This window comes from Oreochromis aureus, linkage group 7 (assembly GCF_013358895.1).
Source record: "Oreochromis aureus strain Israel breed Guangdong linkage group 7, ZZ_aureus, whole genome shotgun sequence".
In the NCBI taxonomy this organism is placed as follows: Eukaryota; Metazoa; Chordata; class Actinopteri; order Cichliformes; family Cichlidae; genus Oreochromis; species Oreochromis aureus.
Genome location: NC_052948.1, coordinates 30,778,969 through 30,801,915, shown reverse-complemented (window position 1 = coordinate 30,801,915; position 22,947 = coordinate 30,778,969). Strand labels below are relative to the sequence as shown.

Here is a 22,947-nt window from a genome sequence, read left to right as displayed (position 1 = left end):
TCTCTGGATCTGAATTAGTCTAGGATGCAAGGATTGCATATTAACAGTCCATAATCTGCAAACTCTGGTAAGAACCGAAGGTGCTTGAAGAACCATTCACAGAGTGAATTCTAACATTACTGTCATAACACTTAAAGCTACGCACATAAAGCTTCATCCACATCAGGGAATCACCTGACAGGCACACCACCACCAGCAGCAGCCTAGATACCAGAGTCAGGTACCGATCAACAGTTATTTCATATAATTTCACATTAAATTCAACCACAAACTATGAAATCTGAACCTCTACACCTCAACCACAGGGGGCAATCAAACACACATTAAACATTTGTATGAAACAGTCGTGTTAGATCCAGATATCTTGTGTTTATCCGGCTCATCTGATCCTAACATGATGAAGTGTGTGTATTAATTGGTGACTTGTCATCTATGGAATAAGAGCTCCTTTTTGATTGATCTGATGGTCACTAAACCACTGAAGAAATACAAAATACTCTTTCATAGTCCGAGAAGCAGATTTTGTGCCGAGTTACAGGAAACAAGATTCACACTTAAACTGTGAGAGCTTTAGATTTTTAATTTCAGTGTCACTCTGTGGAAGAGCCTAGCACACTATGTCCAACATATTATAATCATTTCAATGTACAGTATAGTGAATAAGTTTAGAAATGGTGCTGTCACTGAGTGAAAATCCAGAATATTTCAAGGCTGGGCTTAGATCCAGGTAACATCTCTGATCACACTGTTGCAGCCTTCCAACTTTATCAATAGCTCAATAAAATGGAACTCAGGACTCAGGATTTAATCAAATCCAAATGTTAAACCCTCAAATTGACGTTAAAGGTAGAAAAAAACTCAGAAATGAGTGTGTTGATGTTTTATAGCTCATGTTTATATACATACACTGTGTTGAGATATCAGCCTGTGTAGCTAAAATCAATAAAAAACACTCACTCTGACCACAGGAAATGACACGTATGGATTTTATATTCATACAGTCAGACGATATGATCACATTGACACTGAGGTGGAATCTCTGACACTGAACAAACTCATGTGGAGTTATTAAAGGAGAGACTTTGCTGAAGCATGCGAGAGGTTAAGAGCACCTTGGTAAAATACACCAGCATTAGGGATGCTACACACAGAAGGTGACGTGTTACATGGTACAGGTGAAACAGACGGACCAAAGGAAAAGCAGCAGTAAGAGGCCGAATCAGAGATGGAAATGATGAGCAATGAGGACAGATCTTTAAGGATCACCAGATTATACTGAGTTATTTAAACATTCAGCTTTGGTTACAACACAAGAATTTAAAATTTAAAAAAAAAAAAAAAGTCCTAGAAAAAGGCACGCATCAGTCATGAAGGCAGCGAACAGTCAGTGAGTGGTGTCATCCACTCGGCTCTTTATATATCACAAACAATAAAAATTACACAACTTAAACAGAACAAACAAATAAATCCACCAGAGACAAACACGTTAAAAAGATCTGAGAATGTCCTTCACAGAATACAGTTTGGTGATTACAGGAAAAGTGGCTCAGCGCTTTAAAAACCTGCTAAAAGCTTCTTGACACGACACAGCAGCGGCTTCATCGTCATGCATAAATACGTGAAAGTGACAGTCGGTGAGGGACAAGCGTGGCGGCACTGCCGCGGCGGGTCTAGTTTTGGTAGAGGCGTATGCGCTGGGATATGTTGGCCCGGCACAGAGGGCAGTTCTGCAGGGCATCGTTGCACACCTGACAGCAGCACACATGACCACACGGCAGGAAGATCACCTGAGACTGCAGAGAGAGGAGAGACAGTGAGTAATCTGAATTTTGAATCCATCTTTCAGGCTGTACTGGTTCTCACAATCTTGAATGAGCCATCAGCACTTCCTGTTTCCTCTGTACCCATGCAGGTGGAGACAGTTATTACCAAAATACATAACAGTGGAAAAAACTTAAAAACTAACACCTGTCATGGCAAAAACTGCAGTTCTTCTAGTGGCCACACGAGGCTCCAAAAGCAAGTCAGTTCCATTGGATCTTAACTATACTGAAGCACAGTTTGCATTAATAGCAGCGTGGCCTCTTTGACAGACAGGTGGATGGCCACACAGGCAGTGTAGCTGCTCGGCTTCATCTCAGCTAACTGGATTCCCTGAACTGGACCTCAGGACCACGTTTGTGCTGTTGGAGCCTTTTCAGTGCAGTCAACCAATAATAGGGCTGCTGTGAGGATACTGTACCAACAGACTGACCGAGAAGCCTGAGCTCCAGTTTTGGTGAATAAAACTCGTTAAGTTTTACTGCCATTTAAGATCAGAAATGAGGGAAAAATCTGAAAATCCAGGTTTCAGAGCACAGTGGTGCCAGCGTTCATCCTGATAACACCTCCTCCTCATTTCTAATACATTAATGCTCCCAGCAGCAACTTGTAGTAAACCTCAGTAAATCATGTTCGTATAACTGAGATCATGCCTGTCAGTCAAACCTGTCCCTTTGCCCCTTTATTAAAACCCCAAACAGTTATTTTATGCCAAAAGCGCGTTTTGTGCTCTCAAATCTGACATCTGATCTCAGATCTTATAATCTCACTGAGACTAAACTCATGACCATTTTAGCATTTCTTACCCCGGTCTCCATGCAGACCACACACTCTGAGCTTCCTGGTCCTTCCACGGGGGTGGGTGCTGACGGGGTGACGGGGGTCCCCGGGGTGAGTGGTGGGCTGGGCATTTGGATGTTTGAGGTGCTGGGAAAGAACGGAGGGGGGGGAGGAGACGGCGCAGAGGGGGTGACTTCTGCTTCCGCCTCCTGCTTGGTGACCTTACAAGCTCCTGCTAGAGGAGGAAACGGATCACGTGATTTTCCATATGCTAAATATCGAAACTCTAACATTTACTGTCCCATTAAACAGTTGCAGTGTGTCAATGTTACAATGTGACTAACGCTCAGCTGTGGTGTGATGTGTGGACTGTACCTTCAGGCTGGCGTTCCCGGGCCCAGTTCAGAAGAGCTTTCTGGATTCCTGCTTCATTGATGCCCAACTGAAAAAAAAGAATTCCATAAAGCTGATGATTTCATAAACCTGGATGTGACATGGCACCATGGATCCAAAAACCGAAGCTTTAAAAGTTACACTGAGATCATCTTTTAATGCAACATGATCCAGTTGGAGTATAGAAACCTGCAGATGGCTATGTCAGCTACTCAGTGACGAAGGTAAATCAAGACACCATTCACCTTCACAGAGTAGAGACCATCAAAACAGCACCTCCCTGTGTTTCTAATTTTACCCGATTTATGAAGATAACAACACCAAATGTATAGTTTAGTCCGATCTGTCAAAAGTAAGAATCTATCCAAAACACTGCTGGATCAAGAGCCAGGCTGAGCCCTGTCTCTGGTAACAATCTCATCTTTAATGTTCAATAAGGCAGAAGTAATAACTAAATGATGGAGTGAAATAAACAGATTTTCTGTTTCATTACCCTGGAGATTGATTATTTGATGTTGATGTTCATATACAGATGCTGGTGCAGAAACTAGAGCTGGGCCAATCAAATGGCGTCCAGTTAATATGACAGATAATCAAGATAAAAATTTGAAAAAATAAAACAAAATAAAAATCAAGCAGCCCTGACAGAACCTTGCGCTGCAGACGCACCTTCTTGAGGTCGGAGGAGCTCATGTGGTTAAGCGCCTCGGTCGTCACTCTATGATGAGCCAGGATGGGCAGGTAGTGCTGAGCGGACAGTTTGCACAGCAGGTTCACCAGCTCCTTCTCCACACCCGCTTCCTGTAGAGAGATCACAGCTTTAGGTGGGACGCCACACTCTGTTTTCAGATGTTACAGATGTTAATCTGTGCTATGTAACCTGCATGCGGAGTGACAGCGGCTTAGCGTCCAGCAGCCTCTGGTACTGGATCATCCAGTAGTTCTGCTGGTTGGACTCAGACTTCAGCTCCATCTCAGCCTGAAAAACACAACATGGGTTTTGATTTATCCTCAGAACAGGAAACACAAACTTTATACAAACAGGTATAAAGTTTATTTATAAAGCAGTTTTCACAGACATCTGGTCACAAAGCCATCATAACAACAAAAGGAATAAAAACATTAAAATATAATAGAAAATTAAAATGCATTTAATTGCGATACAAAATGTAAAAGTTAAAACTGAATAAAAGAAAAGAAACCAGAGATCTATTTGTGAAAGAAACAGGAATGTGAAACAGATTTTTCATAAGTTGAAGCTCAAAGAAGAATCAATTATTATGAAAAGATCACAAACACTGGACTTGTGAGAAGGTAGAAAGAGTTTGACTGACATTTATATAGTTCAAGAGGACCAATAATCACACAATACCCAATAATCTCAGTCTCCTTGGAGTTTAAATCAAGATCATTGATGGAGAGACAGTACAAGATAAACGGTTAACTGTCCATCCACTAAGGCTTAAAAAGACCCACACAGCAGAATGTCATCAGCATAGAAATGATTAAAAAAAATGTCAGAAAATGACTGAATGACACCACATAAAGGAAGGATGTAGAAAGCAAATTATATTGGATTCAGCACTGAGACTTGTGGAACTTCTTGGTCTTATACTGAGACTTGCAAGACCTGCAGCCTTCATCCACTCTCTGAAACAACCTGTTTGAGCTCCTCCCCCTTCAGGCCAACTTTCTTCTGACTGGCTGCCCCTCACAAACAGTGGATACAAGTTGACTACGCTAAGCCCATTCTGTTTCAAGTCACTGTATGAAACGGAGTACTTAGAGTAGACCAAAGCCTTGCTGTATGCAGCCTGACCTCATTATTTGAACCTTAATGTTTAATATGAACACCCACCACAGGAAGTGGAGAAACATGACAGGAAATTAGGAGAAGAAGAAGAACAAAACCGCCACGAGATAATTCCTCACCAGAACCTGCCGCAGCTCCTGCTCTCGCTGGTCTCTCTGCTTCAGCAGCTGCTGCAACATGTCACTGAGCGCCGTGCGCTGCTCCACCAGAACCTCCTGCACACAAACACACACAAGTGGAGTGACGTTACACACACACATTATTATCAGCTGTGGGCAATCAATGTTTATTAGTAATAAGGTTTATTTATTCAACCTTACAAAAACACAGACTTCAAAAATTAAATTTAAATATTACACAAAAACATTTTTTGATATCAAATACAAAAGACCATGCAGGACTCGAGTGCAATGTTATAATAAAATACCATAAAAAAAATGCAGTGTGACTACATCGTTAAAAATAAGTTAAGTAAATAAAAAATAACTAATATGAATGAGTTAATATCAATCTTTTCCTCTGCACCAAAGCAGACAGCAGTACAACCAACAGCAGTCGCATAAACTAGCAGCACACACGTGACTATACACAGCAAAAATACACAACATGAAACAGTTTCATCAGTTTACTTTTGTCAGCATAAATCACACAGGTTGTGCTGTACTGTATAAAAAGCTGTCTGCTGCTGACAGAGGGGTGGTCCTGAGGAGGTGCAGAGCAGTTCATCATCATGTCATCAGCATAAAATCCAAGTTTTCTCTTGTCTTATATGACTGAAATTATTTACATATAAAATAAATAGCAGTGGTCCCAGAACTGAACCTTGGGGAACACCTTTTTAGTCTTCATCATCATGCAGTTTTTTTGAGAACCCTGCATTGACAATTCTTTGGATTTTTATTGATCACAGCTCAATCAGTTAAAAGGACTGCCCAATGTTGTCTGCCGTTTTGCTTTTAAGGTTTCTTCCTGAAACCTGACTGGTAGTCAGTTAAAACCTTAACAGTTTGTTTACCGTAGTTGCCTCTGTCACTCGTTTAAAGTCACACATTTAAAGCTGCTGATCGTTTTCTTGAAATGTTGAACTGCTGCCATGAAGCGATGACATGGAAATGAAAATAAACATGGGAGGGCAAACAAAGAAGGCGGTGACACCCACCTGCAGGTTCTCAGCATCCAGATTGCGTCTTTTAATCTCCAGTTTAGTCAGCTGCATTAACTCACCCTCTATGAGATGGATCTGAGGGACAGTGGAGAAGCAGACATGAGGCAAGCAAGGAGAGGGGACATGCTGCCGAGGCTTTAATAATCTGTGAGAAGCAACTTAAACTGGACATCTTCATTACTGTTAGGATGAGTAAGATGAGTAAAAGTAAAATGACGTTAATGCCCAGTGTCTTTTCATTTTCAGCTATTTTTTTTTTTCCTTAAACCTGACTTAACTGAGTTTTTTGGACCTCTGGCAGAAACGAGCTGTAAAAACAAAACAAAACAAAACACAAAAAATAGTGATGCATCATCACCGACCTGGTTACGGATGTACCCGTGAACGGCGTCTTTTTGAAGTTGCAGCGCCTGGAATGCTGCCTTCTGCATCTCCTCCTGCAAAGACAACCAATCAAGACAGGTCACCGAGGTGGGTTACCGAGTCCAGCAGCTTTAAACAGAGTGGGGGTTTAATTTCTACTCATCCTACCTCCTGTAAGATCTGGGCGATGGCTTTGGACTTGTCCAGAACTTGGAGGGACAGCATCTTGTCAAACTTCCTGTCTAAATTCTCTAAACTGTTACATAAGGAGAAGAGATTACAACATGTTTCCAAAAGCTGTCACAGGTCTCCTGTTTATGGTTTGTGTATATGTGTGTTTCTGACCTCCTGCAGGCCTCAGTGACCAGGCTCTGTCTGCGGTAGTCACTGGCCTCCTGGAGGAGGCTCATGGCGCAGCTGTCTGACAGCATCTTCTGCATGGCGGCTAAAAACAGAGAGCGAGGAGAGGGGAAAGAAAATACCACGTGAGGAGCATGCTAGCTACGTTTTTGTCTTTTCCAGCTCTATGTATTCATTCTTAGACTCTGTTAGAGTAGCTTTGCATGATTCCCACTTCAAAATAATCCTTCTTTATCCCACACTTTAAGTATTAACTTTCCATGCCTGAGATGACCATATTAGGGAGATCCCCTCTCTATGACATCATAAAGAGCCAGAGTAGAAAAAAACTGAGTAAAATTATGTGTTTTAATGCCTGAAAGAGACAAGCGCCATACCTGCCACCTCCTTCTTCCTCAGTGAGTTAGCTTCTTCCTGCGTGATGGCAGTCAGATGTTCCATACGGATCCTGAGGGGAAAACATTTTGTTTCAGCATTTCACTGCAGACTCACAGGAACTTTCTATAACTTCCTGTGTTTAAAACGGCTAGGTCCTAAACAGGATGTGAAGAAACAATCACTGTGACTTTATCGACAAAACATCTTTGTAATGTGTTGACAGTAGGGCTGCACGATTAATCGTTAGAAAATCGCGATCTCGATTCATACTTATGTGCGATCTCATTTCCAAATGACAACAATTTAAAAAAAAGAAAAAAAAAAAAGAAAAAGAAAAGACGACGACGATTGTACCGCATTTTGATCCGGGACGTAATCTGCATGAAAACAAGCGCTCCCTCTTCCTGCTCAACAAATGACAAGGGCGGAGCCTTATACCACGTGATACAGAAGCTGTGCCGTGATGCTCAAATTGGCAGGGAAAAAACAATGGAGAACACGTCAGGGATGACGAGAAAGTGACAGGAGAAAATCCGTCCCGGTCAACCAGCCAAACATCAATAACGGGAACCTTATACAGCGCTTCCCCATACCCGTCAAACTCCCGCAGGTACAAAGAAATTACGGAGGCTATTACTCATCACCTGACCAAAGATATATCAACACTGTGCAAAACGAGGGATTTAGGAAAATGATCAACACCCTAGACAAACGCTACACAGTGCCGTCCCGCAACTATTTTTCTATTGTTGCATTACCTGCTCTATACACGCAGTGTCGAGCAACGGTGGAGACGGAATTTCAAGCAGTACAACATTTTGCGGCAACGACAAAATGTGAGGCATTTATTGTTTTTATGTTTATTTTTTTTTTTATGTTCAGTTTCAACTGTTACGAAGTTGATGTGCAGTTAATAAGTGCAATAAATATTTATATTGGAAAAGAAAATCGTGAGAGAATCGTGATCTCAATTCTAAGCAAAAAAAATCGCGATTCTCATTTTATGCAAAATCGTGCAGCCCTAGTTGACAGGATATCAACTGAAATCCAACTAGGACAATGCTGTAACCTCATGTATTACCAGTTTGTACCACAAGATGGCGCAGCCTAGTCAGAATGAGCTTTATTTAACCAAGCAAAAACAAGATACTGAAAGGTTTCATCTACAAGCTACACAGGTCTAAAAACATTTGAACACTGCCCCCCAGTGGTGAAGGTTTTAGTTGAAGTCAAAATTTGTAGACGACCGTTATAAAATGTAATGTTAAGAGTCATCAGAGACCTGACAATTGTGGTAAGATGTAAAAAACACAAACAAAAAAAATTCACCTTCAGTTACGTAAAGCGATGTTCAGTTAGTTATCAGACCACACAATAGTGAGTAAAGTAGTTATTTGGATGTTAGCACTAATTGGCAGGCATCTCTGTGCGTGTAATTGTAATGTACGTGTACAGTCTCGAAAACACTGAGTGGCATCTTTTATATACAGTCTTTGGTTTTGATGTATTATTTACAAAACTGTAGTATGAAGTATACAAATATGAAGCCTTAATCCCCAAAATAACTCACAGGATCTACAGAAAGGCATCACTATCCAAAGTTTCGTGTAATTTGTAGCTCTCTAAAGAAAAAAGCTCATATTGCTGCTCCAGAACTGAAATATCTCACACAACTACCAGCACCTCCATCACAATACAGCATCGCCACTGGCTTTGATGGAGTCAGATTCCAGACAGGAGCAATGCAGCAACTCCCAATCTGTATTCCATTAAGATCAGAATATGAAAATCAAGCCCTCCAAACTGGTTTGTAAAGTGTTCTTTTGTCCTGCTGTTATTTTTTTCCTCCCTCCCTTCCCTGAAAGCACTTTATGCATCTCCTTCACAAAGTGCTCCAGAAATAGACAGCTAAGTGGGAAACAATTGGATGAGTGCTGCTGTGTTGTAGAGTCTTATTTCTCTTCGCTGTGTGTTATGGATCATTGGTCAGAACACTCACCGATCCTCCTCCATGGCTTGGAGGAACTCTGCGCTCTTTTTCTGCCTGCAGGGATGCAGATGAACACACTGCAGTTAGCACAGACTCATCAGTGGAGACGCCATATTTAAAGTATCCACAGAAACCCCTCCTTCAGACCTGTTGTTGTCCATCAGCAGGCTGCTGATGCGACTGCTGATGTTGTCTTCAGCTTGTCGGACTTTCTCCAGCACCAGTTGCCTCTCAGCCTCCTGAGCTCTCTGCTGCTTGCTGACGCCCTGCTCGACCCGCTCCTGCTCCTAAAAGGCACACACAGCATATAAAACAGGCAATTTTAGGAATTACACACAGAATCATCATCATCATCAGGGAGAAGGAGCTGGCAATTAAACCTCTCAAGAAGACTTCTGGGCAGTTGTTAGTACCTGTCGGACTGAGTTGAGGATGTTCTCCTTGTTGGAGTTTTTCATCATTAGAAGCTGGGTATGCTCTCTTTGCTTCTCCTCCAGGTGCTTCTCGAAGGCCAACTTCTCCTGCTGCTTCTGCTCCTGCAGGACATACAAACCAGTCAGAAAACTTTGAAAGTTCAGCTGCTCAAACATGGGTCAGCTCATGTAAAAATAATGTAACACCTCTGAACAGAAAGCCTTTTCTGCAGATTCTCAGCCCTCTAAATAATAACTACATAATAATAACTACTACTACTACAGTCTGCAGCCATTTTCCACAATAATAATTTAAAAAAAAAAAACCTCTGTGGGGACAGAACAAGAAAATGTAATAAGAATAAATAAAAAAAAAGAATATTTAATATCACTGAAACAATTAAAACACAAAAAAGAGCAGCAAGGTTTTACAAGAAATTTCAAAACTTATCAGAGTCTAGAAATGGAAAATAAATCGGGACCTAAAATCAAACCTTGGGGTGCACCATGGTAATGCTTCAGTTGAGAAGTTGGTGGTCAAAAAAGATATTTTCAGAAGACAGAAGGAAATCAGATACGTGGACTGTCCTTTATGGCACCCCGTGTTTGAAACCGACCGAAAAAATTACATCAAAACTGCGCTCTCTGCTAGGAGAAGGGCGCGTTTGTTCTCTCTGTGTAATGTACTTAAAAGTTGGGGGATAAAAGCTAGTAGTTGTGTTGAAAGATGTGCTATAACTTTGTTCTTCACCCTGGTGTTGCAGAAAAACAACACAGGAAATATTGTAGAAAACTCGTATGCCTGAAAAAAGTAGAAAAGGTACTAGATAAAACTAAGGTATTAAAAGATGTTGAAGAAAAAGGAGAAATGTCTTGTCACCAACCTTTCTCTTCTCGTAGTCACTAAATTTGTTCTGCAACAGAAAAAGAGGAAACACTGAAAGACACTTGTAGTATCTCACACAGAAATCCATAAACGTATCAAAGAAGCTGGTGTTCGTGTCCTCTACACACTCAACAAGAGAAAGCAGTACCTGCCAGGCCTCATCCAACCCATCCAGGCAGTCGGCGCTCTGCTTGCCGCTGTCGCTCTCCAGCACCGGCAGGAGGTACTGAGAGGGCGGGCAGTACTCCTCTCCCAGCTCTGGAAACCAAACCAACCAACCAGTCAATTCACCTTCATGCTGCCCAAACCACAATACAGCACATTTTTAATTAACACCGCGATGTAACACAGAGACGCCTAGATATTAAAACTTCTAACTTGTGCCAAAACAACAGTTTTCGTCTCTATAGATGGGTTCCACCTTAATAACTGCTGTTCATTAACCAGGAGGGAATTTGCAGGTCTTTTGAGTTCATGATCCTCCTGATATCTAAGGAGCTTGGAAAGAAAATCAACTGGACTTCTTTAAGTTGCTTGAAGACGTTTCACCTCTCATCCAAGAAGCTTCTTCAGTTCTAGGGTCAAATGGTGGAGAGTCCCACATTTAAACCCTGTGGGAGTGTCCCCCCAAGAGGGGGGGTTTAAATCTGGGACTCTCCACCATTTGACCCTAGAACTGAAGAAGCTTCTCGGATGAGAGGTGAAACGTCTTCAAGCAACTTAAAGAAGTCCAGACGATTTTCTTTCCAAGCTCCTTAGACTATGATGACCTGGATGACTGAGAACCTTCACAGACATAGATCCTCCTGATGCTACAGTCAGCAAAGTGTACAATGCTGTTAAAGAGGAGGCCTTTTGTGGTGGAGCTGCAAGCTGGACCAGGAATTCTCCCGGCCTGATTAAAACAACATGAGGTAATGCCAAGTGTCCAAATCCAGGATGAAAGTTGCTGCCTCAGCAGAAGTAACCGCACACATACGAGAGAGGGGGAAGTGAAACAGTAAATATATACATGTATACGTTTTGATTTCAGATTCAGTGTCTGTGTTCGTGTCAAATCTGTGAATTTTACTGAACTCCTTGTAGAATTTATTGCCGTTTGTTTAGAGTAACTGTGTTGTGGAAGACCTTTTTTTAAATTTTTTATTCTTTGCCTTTTTCAGCTTTATTGACAGACACAGTGAAGAAAGGAAAGAAAGCCGAAGGAGAAAGAGAGGGGATGACCCACGGCAAAGAGCTGTGGGTCGGTTTCGAACCTGGGCCGGCCACTCTCAGCCTAATCTCTCGTATGGCATGTGGTCGCCCGCTCAACGCACTGAGCTAAACCGGCATCCTGGACCTTAAGCTCATCTGATGTTTTTCTACAACATTTCTTTTATATGCAATATATTGTAAGTATCTGAAATCTTTAAACTAATTATTCATGTTCCATTCATGTACAACACCATCAGTTCAAAGACAAAGTCATAGCTTTGTCTCTTTTTCTGTGACAGGAAGTTAAAAACATGTAGACCGGGCACCCAAAGCCAACAGATATGATCGAGGTGTAAACCACATTCACACAGACGTGCTGACGCTAACCAGCGAAGGAAGAAGTCTACTGCTGCCAGAGCTGCGAACGTTAGCCACACTCGGCTCATATCACGTTTACATGAAGGGACATGCTGTTACAGGAAAGGCCGCACAGTTCCTGCACTACTTAAAAATATAAAAGTTTTTCCTTTTAAGACCTTTTTAAAGACCTAATAAATAAGGACTAACACGCGTGGAAAAAAATATTGTATTTTTAACCCCTTTTTAAACCCTATTTTTTTAGCAGTTTTTTCCTTTATACTGGAAATTAGAAACAAACTCCCTGCTATCTTTCCTTTTTCTTGTGCACTTCTGCATTTTGAACCGAACAACAAATCAGCATCATCATCTGCTTACCTCATCTGTGACGCAGCACGGGAAAACACAGAAAGACCAACATTTTCATTTCTTGTTTCCTCAAATTCAGGGTTCACATGCCTTTTTCAGGATCAAATTCAAGCACTTTTTAAGCACTTTCAAGGTCCCTTTTCAAGCTTTTCCAGCACATCCCCCGCCCGCAAAAAAAAAAAAAAAAAGAATGCATGTTTCAATTCGCATCACCTCAGTAAGACCATGTGAAAATTAAAACAAATCATCCTAGGTGAACTTAAACACCTTTGTTCCCCTTTTGTTAAGACATAGGAAAAACGCACCACACAAAAATACTGCAAAAGGAAACGGTCGCCTTATATACATAGTGTATAAACTCAAAATGCACATTTCACTTAAAAATTAAGATGTGAAAATGTGAACAAATCAACTTGTTAGAGATATTCTTCTCCTGTTGAAAAAAAAGAAGAAAGAAATATGTCTTCTCATCAGATATTGATGCTTCTTTCCTGCGTGACAAAAATAGGAGACAGATGTTTGTTTGTTTGTTTTTTTAAGTTAATTCCCAATAAAACTGTTTTATTGCTAACTACATTGCTGTCTGTCGTTTTGCTGAAGTCCTAAATGATCACCTTTAAAGTGTTTGTGCTAATAACATCATGTACAGCCAGACAGGCATGGAGAACAGCACTGACTGGGAGAGGCTTTGAACAGATCACATAGTTCAATTCAACATATAAGACTTTAAGAATGCACAAGCATCTACTTAAAATCTACTGAATTTATCATGTATTTTGTTCATCTCCCTTAAATAAACAGGCAGCCTTAAAGTATGAAATATTCATATACAAAAACATATAAATGTGTGTACTGTCTCAGTGGCTGATAGTGCCCCACAGGCCTCAGTGTGAGCTTGAAGACATTTATAATGTTTAAGTAGTTTAATGTGTAGGTGCTGACGATAAACACATTTTGAATGAAAGCCGGGGAACTTCGGTAGCACAGAAACAAGTGGCTATTCTTTGTGACCATATGGATCAGTCCCTCATATTACCATTATTTCACCCAAAGGCACCAAGTTAATACTCAAAAAAGCTGCAGCAATACACACAAATATAAACAGTACTTGGTGACAACTTTGCTTTTAGCCTTTAACCCTCTGGAGTCCAGGGTATAATTGGCCGTTTTTGACTACTTTTGATTTGGCCTCTATATTTCACCTTTAAAAACTGTTTATCTTGCTGATCTGTTATTCACTCACTTTGACATACTGTATCATCACAATTTATCTAAATTCAGACAAAATTTAAAATACGAGTAGAAAGTGATATTTTTGACTGTAAAAACCACAAGCATGTTTAACGAATCATTTTCATAACTTGAAATGCAAATAGAAATTGTACATTTTTAAAAAATATGCACAAGTTTTGCAAACAACAAAGTTATATGGTACTATTTACCTAAAAATGCAGCCAAGGTCAGACGTTTTTTGTATATCCATTTAAAACTATTTACAGAACAATCAAGTGTTCTGCATCAAATAAAAAGGCACACAAATTATTTATGCAACTCCAAAAAATAGTTTGTGTCCACTATAACACAGATGAGAACAGCACAGGGATAAACCTGCAGGTCTGACAGCAGGTGTGTCGCTCAGCGTTTACACTGCAATCTGCCTTTGGTGACTTTTTTGCAGCAACTGTGACGTTCACTAGTAGAACTGACACACAAAACAAAACAAAACGACTACACTACACACTAACTACACAAGATAACACACTAACTTGAGACTCCAAACACGGTAAACGTCACAAATCTCTCATGTATCAAAACTCACTCTCTCTCTCTTTCGCTCACTCCTAAAACTTCCCCCTCTTCCCAAACAACCAAATGCCACATGTTGCCATGTCATTTTTTGATTGGGCTACATGGTACATTTTTCCACCAATAGGGAAGGAGTGTTTTTTCTTTTTCTTTTTTCACTCAAGCAAAGCGTGTTTGCTAGCGCTCTCCACCGTTTTTACCGTTTCTTCCCGGAGTAAACGCCACTGTTTTATTCAGAAAAGAAAAAAAACAACCAAAACATTGGTTTTACTGGCCTATCAACACAACTTAAAAACTGGTATATAGTTTGAAGTCCGCACGTTCGACCCAAGTTGAAATGGAGACTCTGGGTCGACCCCAAAGAGTTAATCAGAAAGCCTTAAGTTAGCTAGTTATGTATCGGGCTAATGCAGGGGTGTCAAACTCAAATACACAGTGGGCCAAAATTCAAAACTGGAACAAAGTCGTGGGCTAACATTAATATTTATTGAAAAAAAAATCTTCCTCCAGATATAAGAATGAATCTTTTCTTATGGACTCAAACAAGTTTTGCTGAAAAACTGAATATGGAACAAGCAAAGCTTAATACTAAACGATATATATATTAGCTGTATAATACCAGTAGGCCAGCTCTAATAGTAATTTGGCATGGCTTCGCGGGCCAAATGTAGTTAGGCTGCGGGCCAAATTTGGCCCGCGGGCCAGAGTTTGACACCTATGGGCTAATGTATAAAGCGTTCACTTGAGTAAATTAACTCATATTACTGCTAAGTAATGTTAGCTAAGTTCACAGCATATTATTCCATAATAGTGCTGCCACACTGCATCACACAGTGCATTTCAATCATTTCTCCCATAATTTGATAGCTAGCAAAATAATAATCATAATTTTAAAAAATAGCATGTGTAACGTACACGTACTGGAAAATTATTTACTAGGACTCACCTATCACGCGACTGGAGAACGCAAACTCCGCTCTTGTCGTTTTCCATCAAACACTCATTAAAACAGGAACCTACAGGTATGTTAGCGCACTCATCCCCGACTGTCCGAGGGAGGGCCGGGGTCTCATATTGAAACAGACGCAAGGCAGCCCAGGCGGGGAAATTTTGCTTTTACATTTTGCGACTCATTTTATTTCTCTATCTGATAAGAAAACTATTCAATCAGATAGTTATTTGTGGTGAATGAAATACAGTTACACTTTCAAGGACTTTTAAGCACCACATCTGAAATTCAAGCACTTTTCAAACCTTGAAAAGACAACATTAAAATTCTAGTATTTTCAAGGATTTCAAGCACCCGTACGAACTTCAAGATTAATGTGTGAAAACAGATTTATTTATTCATCATTGTCTATTTTCTATGAATTCTGAACAGACTGTGCCTTTTTTATTATTGTTGTTTAGTTTTGATGCAAATAGATAAATACTCACTTGAAGCATGTTTAGAAAAGATTAAACTTCTGATAAAAACTTCACTGTTGTTACAAGAAACCATCAATCGATTACAATTTAGTCTGCATCATCGCCACAGGCTTATTATTTCCAACACAGCAAAGAAGCATCAACATCTGCGCCCTATGTGGTAAATCTAAGGACCTACGAAATCTCAGTGAGCCAGTAGAAAAGGCAGCAATCAACAGAATTCTCACCTACAGTTTGGGGAAATAAGACATTTTAAGATTAATTTTCTTGGCTGTGATCTCAGACAGGAACCCTGTAGCTTTATGTTTTTCTGCCGTTAATCGACCAATAAATGAGTCACCAGGAGCGGCAAATCCTACCCGTGCACAGGAATCGTTGGATGCTCTCTGTTCCCTCTGTGCACACAGACGAAGGTGGGAAGGACATCATGGCAGCATCAAGACTAAAACTCTGTCACAGAAACAAACACACACACACACACACTTATAAAACACCAGTTTGTTTTCAGCCTTCCTGTAGGTCTGAATCAGTGGACACCTCACCTCTAAGGTGCGGATGTAGGCCAGCGCTTTGGGAAGTGTCACAATGTTGTTGTCACTCACGTCGAGTGTCCGCAGGCTGCTCAGAGAACCAACAGAGGACGGCAGCTCAGTGAGGCAGTTTCCTGTTAGAGAAAAAGAAAATACACAACTAGCTTCTTGTGACTCATCATCTCGCTTCAGAGCAAGCAAGCAGGACGCATCTTACCCTTCAAATTAAGAGTCTGCAGGAGGCGCAGGTTCCCGATGGACTCTGGCAGGGCCTTCAAATGGTTCTTCTCCACATTCAGGATCTGACAGAAGAAGAAAAACAGCAGGTGGATGCTGACAGCGTTTATTCACATTTACTTCCTGTATAACTGGAGAGCAGGCTTTACCTGCAGTGCTGTCAGTTTCCCGATGTCCTCTGGCAGAGAGGTGAGCTTGTTCTCATGCAGGTCTAAAACCTTCGGAGGGTCACAGGAAGGTTTTCTCAGAAAATAAATCTAGCACTAACATCTGCATGCTAACTCTAACAAACTCTAAGGTAACACTGAGAGTTAAAAACAATGATGATGAGCGATGAGCCTCGTGCTGAGGTACACATTCGAAATGCAGTACGTTTAAAAAAAAACAAAAAAACAAAAAAAAACAAAACACAAGAGAAACACCATCACCTATAAAGAGGATATGATGATGTCACAGGGTCCCAGGGCTTACTTTTAATGTAATGAGGGTGCTGATGTCAATTCCTTTGGGCATCAGATGCCGCAGCTCGTTGTTGTGGAGGATAAGTACCTGAACGAAAGAACCAGAGGTAACATTTTCATTGCTCTATCTGCTGTTAGTCTGTGAGGGGTGACCAGTCAGAAGAGAGATAGCTAAAAAGAGGAGGAGCTAAAGCAGTTGTTGAAGTTTTGAGTTCTGGAGTCTGAGGAATATTGTGAGTCTGAGATTTCAGGATATACTTTTAAAAGTTTTGCAGAAACTCTTCACTGAGTAAATAAACATCAAACCACTTAAAAGCTCTGCGACTCCGTCTCACCTTCTTATGAAGCACTTTGCTGATGGAAAAGGCACTCGAGGGGACCTGTGATGTAACACACAAAAACATTAGCTGTAGCCAGCACAATTTCATCACATCTTAGTCAATCTCAGGAAAAAATGGGATAAAAGACTCAAAGAAAAGATGTAAAGAATGAAAGAAAAATGCTCTTCTGTAGATGGCGGCACAGCTGGATCAGCTGTCTGTGAGAATGTAGCACTCTGAGATTGTATTTAGCTTTACAAGATTACTACCTGACATAAATCCATGGTTACATCTTAAGCAGAACCTTTTTAGTTTAATTTTAAAGTTGCCCATTTTAACTTGAAAGTCTGAGGAGACGAACTAACTTTTGGAGTCAGCGTGTGCTAATTTATGATGGAAAAAAGATTAACCTAAAAAAAAAAAAAAGAAAGAAAGAAAAGAAAAGAAAAAAAAAAAAGTCATCTCTCAGCAACGACCAAAAATAAAACACACAGTTTAGCTCCAATTTGGCTTCTTTTATAGAAGAAAAAAAACTGCTAACTAATCGATTCACATTGTGACTCATTAGTGCTCCCACTAATGACTCCCTGCTCTCTTCTGTTTCTCTTCTGTTTGCAGAGTTTTTCCTTTGTTTAGGATAGATTAGGACTTTTTTGGTCATAACACATGTATAAATACAGGGTAACGAAATACAGCTTGTTTCTAATCAGAAGTGCAAGAGCAGTAAGTGCAATAAGAGCAGATTATATACACATAAGGGTAGTATAAAAGGTGGGAATATTGATGAACAGATTATCCACAAATAGGTTAAGTAAACAGATGTTTATATAGCTATACAGAGAGCAAAAGTACTAGTAGTTTAGAAGTATTAGTATTAGTTGTTTGCTAACATAACAGAAAAAGAGAAATAAAGGCTACTGTTACTCATCAGGTTAATGTGTAAACCACAACACAATAGCTGTCAGGGATCAGTGCAGCTTTCCTGCATCTCACCTCTGAGAGCCCGCAGGCTGAGATGTCCAGGATGTCATCAGCACCAGCTTCCTTAGACTGAGGAGGATAAATAAGAGTAAGTGGGTGAATTTGTGATAGATAGATACGTTAACACCAGCAGCAGAGGCTCTCTTCTTCTTCTTCTTACCCGGCACAGCTGATACTCGAGTCTCTTCTGGCAGTCCTCGTTGGGCTTCCTCTTCCTGAAGAACAGAGGCATCCTGACCCAGGGTGTTTTCCTTCCTGTCCCCTCCCCCTCCACTCAAAGAAGAGTCACACGGAGGTCCGACGGACAGGTTGGAAAACCCTGACCACACCACCTGCACTCTGGGAGAAGCAGAGACATGAAAGACTAATCAGATAAATATGAATTTAACTTGTATCACAGAAACACAATAAGCTGTAGTATGATTACTGAATGGTTTAAAGGGAACGATTCCGCTCGTTTACAGCACTACATTTTTATCCCGGGACTAAACTATTTATGGTTTAGTTTAGGAGGTATATGAAGCCTTTCAGCGTCTGTCTGAGACAAGCCGTTTTACCCCTAAAGCCTTCACAAAGCTCTGTGTAGGCGTTAAAGGTGTTTCTGTAACTATGGATTACACTCCTCCTCATCCTACCAGTGTTTAGAGTAGAACAATTGCAGATTTCCAATGGAGATGTATTCACACAAGTAACGTTAACCAAAAATTTAACTTCATCCTTGTTGTGAATATATCAAAACTAGTAATATTTGTCTATTACAATGCTCAGAGAAATTAGGAGAATACTTAAATCACCCATCAGATCTTAATAAATAAAATTCCAAAGCTGGATCGATCTGCTCCCAGCTCCTGGACCCACCGACCACAACATCCCAGACATTTTCAGCTGGATTCAGGTCTGGTGAATGTGAGGCTCAGCCAGTGGGATCGATGTCTTTGTCATCCAAGAATGTCCTACATAATCTGACTACATGAAGTGAGACATTGTCCTGCACCAGCAGGAACCCAGGGCACTTCTACACCAGCATGAGGTCTGACAGAGGATCTGAGGATTTCTTCCTGGTACCTGTCCGCAGTCAGACTACCACTGGCTGTTACATGGAGTTCTGTGTGACCCTTCAAGAATCACTGACCCACTGCCAAACTACTCATGCTGGATGATGTTTCACGCAGTATATCCCTTGCTACCCAATCTCCACTCTTTCACATTCCTCATATGTACTCAGTGTGAACCTGTGAAGGGGCACCCACGGTGGACCTGCCAGTTCTCTTGTTTTCTGGTGAAGTCCCACTAAAGCACATCAGGCCCAAACAACTCAGCAGAAAACATGCATGATGTTTGAGGTCAGAAAGACCAAGACAAACAGCTAGAAGACACTAAAAGAGGTTTGTTTCTGTATATAAAATCAACGCTTTATGTTAGAAATATAATAAGTAAACTATGTCTGCTGCCACCACCACAGCAGCTGACTGCATGAAATTAAAATAAAGACCATCTATGGAAAACCAGAAGTAAATAATTCAATAAATTAATTAATTCACAAGTCGTTAAATGTAGCTGTTTAAAAAATACACACATGGGTGAATAAATTAATAAAATGTGACCTCAAACACAGTTAAACTCACTAGAAAAAATGAAAAAATAAATACAAATCTTCCTATTTGCCATATTTCATTCATAAGACTTTACCAAAACAAATAAAGACAAAACAGTAAAGACTGTAACTGTGTGTGGTGACTCCAACTGTAAAAATGTTTTACCTGTACGTTACGTTTTCTCACCTGCACTTTTTAGGCCAGTTAACTGGGGCTCTCATTCTTTATTCATCCATCAGAACATCTGCAAGTTTTGCCTCTTCAGTGCTGCTTTCATTTCTCAGCCCTGGGGTTTGATGCTTGATCTAAAGTGGCCACAAACAGCCAGGCTTGGTCTTAAGTGGGCCAGACCACTAGAGCTAATGCCTCATAACCTATTTAAAATAAGAAAGCTCACCTTTTTTGTGTAAAGCTGATGATAAACAGCTTGAGATGTCTACGAAAAGTAAAACGCCTCAGTGTTTCCACATTCAGACAGTTCAATGTGAATGTGAATGCAGCTGCAGTAAACAGCACGGCTCCTTGGGCTTACACTTTCAAAAGAAATCCATAAAATTACAGAAAAAAAGAGAAAAATCTGCTATTTAACATAACACATTCTGGCACTTAACGGTTTACTTGTGTTGAAAAAACAGGGCGTTGCCTGTTATTTAATGGGACATTTACACCTAAACAAAAAAAAACCCCACCTAATTTTCTGGGTTTTTAAAAATATTTTACTTTCTCACTTATATATAATATGCCTCTCCATGGATGATGTCTTTCTCAATAAGAAGGTTGCAAAAGTCTTGATTCAGACATCTACTTTTAAGGATGAAATACAGTTAAATACCAAAATCCATGTCCCTCTCCTTTGGAATTTCCACATTGTGCAAAGCCATCCAGCAGGGAAATCCACCCAACCATCTTGGTACTGCATCCTGGTCGTGGTGCAGCTGCCAGGAGCCACTAGTAACAGGATTTTAACACTAATGGTTCATATAAGTCTTCACTTTAGGTTCACTAACCTCCAGGGCCCGTATCCCTAAAGAATCTTTGTGCAAAAAGTGGCTCCTAGCGGCCAAATTCTAAGAAAATTCTCAGAGTCATGACGTTTTCTTAGAATTTCCCCTAAAAGTGACACGATAATCCCAGTTAATATAAAAGCTATTCCTCAAGATTCCTAGCGCTTAAAAGGGCTCCTAAGGCGAGATCTGCTAAGAGCAGGGAAGAGGACTTTTAGTGGCTTAAGAGTTCCCCTAAGCAGCTGCACAAAATGGCCAACAGAAGAGGCAGGAGAGATACCTTTATGTTCGTTCACCAACTGGGCCAGCAACAAACCTTGCTCCTCAGTCCAGTTCGGCTTGCGAGTCCTTTTTTTTCTCCATTTTCTGTGTTTGTAGGATATTTGTTAACAAGCCTTTACAAATAGACCAGCCAGCAATGACAGACATTGATAAAAGCTGAGCCGTGTTACCCTCGTTAAGACCACACTGGACTTGTAACGTTGTGATTTCTTCTTCATTACGGACAGCCCCTTGAGATAGGCCATCTTGTTTTCAATGGGGTCCATATGTGAGTGAAAGTACAAAATATGCCAGCTAGGATATTGATATGAGCAAATAAGACACGAATCATTATTTGAACAGGGTGTAATGAGTTTAAGTTTTCATATATTTTAGATTCTAATGTTAGGCTATAACCCCTACAGCTTACTATTCATTTTCCAGATATTTTCTTGAATGTGAAATATTTACAATTACAGTCAGCATAAGATTAGAGTGTATAATTATGTTTATTGATTTGAGGGTACATCCTTTGCTCATTCTCACCAAAAGCTCATTTCCATCAAACTTGTAGGATCAACCAATCACGGCTTTTGAAATGATGACTCATACCTAGCAACGGGGTCAACCACACCTCCTCACTAAGATAGGATTTTTCATCCATTCCTTGCTCAGAGTTCACTGAAAATGTTCTGGAATCACTTCTAAGCTAAAACTCCTGGCAAGGATCTTTTAGGTTAAGTTAGGAGCTCTCTGAGAGGATTCTCAGAATCTTTAGGGATACGGGCCCAGATCTGAGAAGTGTTTTAACCCTACACTCTATTTCATGGCCAGTAGGGAGCGACTCCTCAGGTTGTTAAAAAAAAAAGTCCAATTACAGAAAAATCTATGGGAAAATGATGTAACTTCTCACTTAGTCAATGATGAGTTTATGGACTCAAACACTAGTTTAAAGTTCTAGAGGAAATAACGAGAAGTTCATTTGGTAACTTATGGTCCCATTGGAGCAAAACAGGCGGACAACGCAGATTAGTGATTGACAAAGTAGGCAAGTGCTCTTGAACTGTTCCAGAACGGGGCCCTATGGTGTACACTCATTTAAAAAGCTAAGCTCATCAGTGGGCTGTGCCATAGTGCTTACTTCCATCATTTTATACAGTCTTTCAAATTGAAACAAATGAATACAAATTCAAACTAGAAATACCAAATTATGTTTTACTTTTTAAATTCATAAACAGCTACACTGATTTACAGTGTCGGGTGTATTTAATGGCATTATTTGGTTTATTTATTGACTTATTTGTTTATGAATAGACTTTAAAGACTTGGTTGCTCAGTTCATTCCTAGATGTCACAGATGTTTCACAATGACATATGTGATCTGTATGATCACAGTCACGGGGAGCTTGGCGTATGGATTTTCCCACAGCTGAAGGCCCTTGTGGGTGTGGGTGTGTCTTTGGGGAGGGGAACGGAGGATTACCGTAAACTGACATGACGTTAATCAGGAGAATTAGAAAAGAATAATAAACCTCAGTAGACTTTAAACCTGATGACAACCACCTTTAACCCACCTATGCTCACCTTTTGACAGCCGACACGTTCAGCTACATTAAACTGTGCTGATGGATAAGCTAACATGCTAAATAACAACATTAAACTGTAGCCAGTTGGAGTGTGTGAACAGCAGGAAGTGGAGTCAGAGTAATGTCAGGTTTCAAACTCACCTTGTGATTATTGAAGTCTCTCCTATTCTTCTCTGTTCTCAGGATAAAACTGTTTAAAGGAAGCTCCGATGTTTGCTAACATGTAAAGTAGCCGGTCCAGTTCGTCGATTTGAACTATTTAAATTTGAACTCCCCCCTACTTTACCTTCGTAGCTCATAAAAAGGAAGCCATACGGTAATATTTCCACTCAGAGCGAATGAACCTGACTGCTGCTAACCTATACGAGCTGATTAATGCAATCAAAACAAACAGTTAACTGCATTTTTCTTCTTCTCTGCCCCGTTACCCGGCTCCAGCGTGATAGCAAGAGCTTG

General features: G+C 40.5%; 1 protein-coding gene across 2 annotated transcripts; it reads right to left on the bottom strand.

Annotated features, from left to right (window-relative positions):
• Positions 1-972: 972 nt before the first annotated feature.
• On the bottom strand, positions 973-22,947 carry lrsam1 (leucine rich repeat and sterile alpha motif containing 1). 2 transcript variants are annotated; one of them, XM_031757454.2, is made up of 25 exons: positions 22,633-22,947; positions 18,206-18,384; positions 18,058-18,114; positions 17,080-17,124; positions 16,755-16,832; positions 16,433-16,501; positions 16,264-16,348; positions 16,059-16,180; positions 15,876-15,966; positions 10,511-10,620; positions 10,361-10,390; positions 9,477-9,599; positions 9,211-9,350; positions 9,073-9,117; positions 7,073-7,143; positions 6,681-6,780; positions 6,504-6,591; positions 6,335-6,409; positions 5,967-6,047; positions 4,927-5,022; positions 3,875-3,973; positions 3,664-3,795; positions 2,977-3,043; positions 2,628-2,836; positions 973-1,793 (listed from the first exon to the last, which is right to left on the bottom strand). In XM_031757454.2, the coding sequence occupies exons 2-25, from the start codon at positions 18,275-18,277 to the stop codon at positions 1,671-1,673; spliced, it is 2,208 nt and encodes a 735-aa protein (XP_031613314.1). In that variant the 5' UTR covers positions 18,278-18,384; positions 22,633-22,947; the 3' UTR covers positions 973-1,670. The 2 variants fall into 2 exon arrangements, with proteins under 2 accessions (XP_031613314.1, XP_031613315.1); XM_031757455.2 differs by having other exon boundaries at positions 2,628-2,833.

Excerpts from the sequence above, each read along its gene's own strand:
- lrsam1 (XM_031757454.2), bottom strand. The coding sequence starts at position 18,277 with ATGCCTCTGTTCTTCAGGAAGAGGAAGCCCAACGAGGACTGCCAGAAG. Across the intron at positions 6,781-7,072 it reads GAGGAAGAAGGAGGTGGCAG|CCGCCATGCAGAAGATGCTG; the intron begins GTATGGCGCTTG and ends CTCTGTTTTTAG. Across the intron at positions 1,794-2,627 it reads TGGTCTGCATGGAGACCGGG|TCTCAGGTGATCTTCCTGCC; the intron begins GTAAGAAATGCT and ends CTCTCTCTGCAG.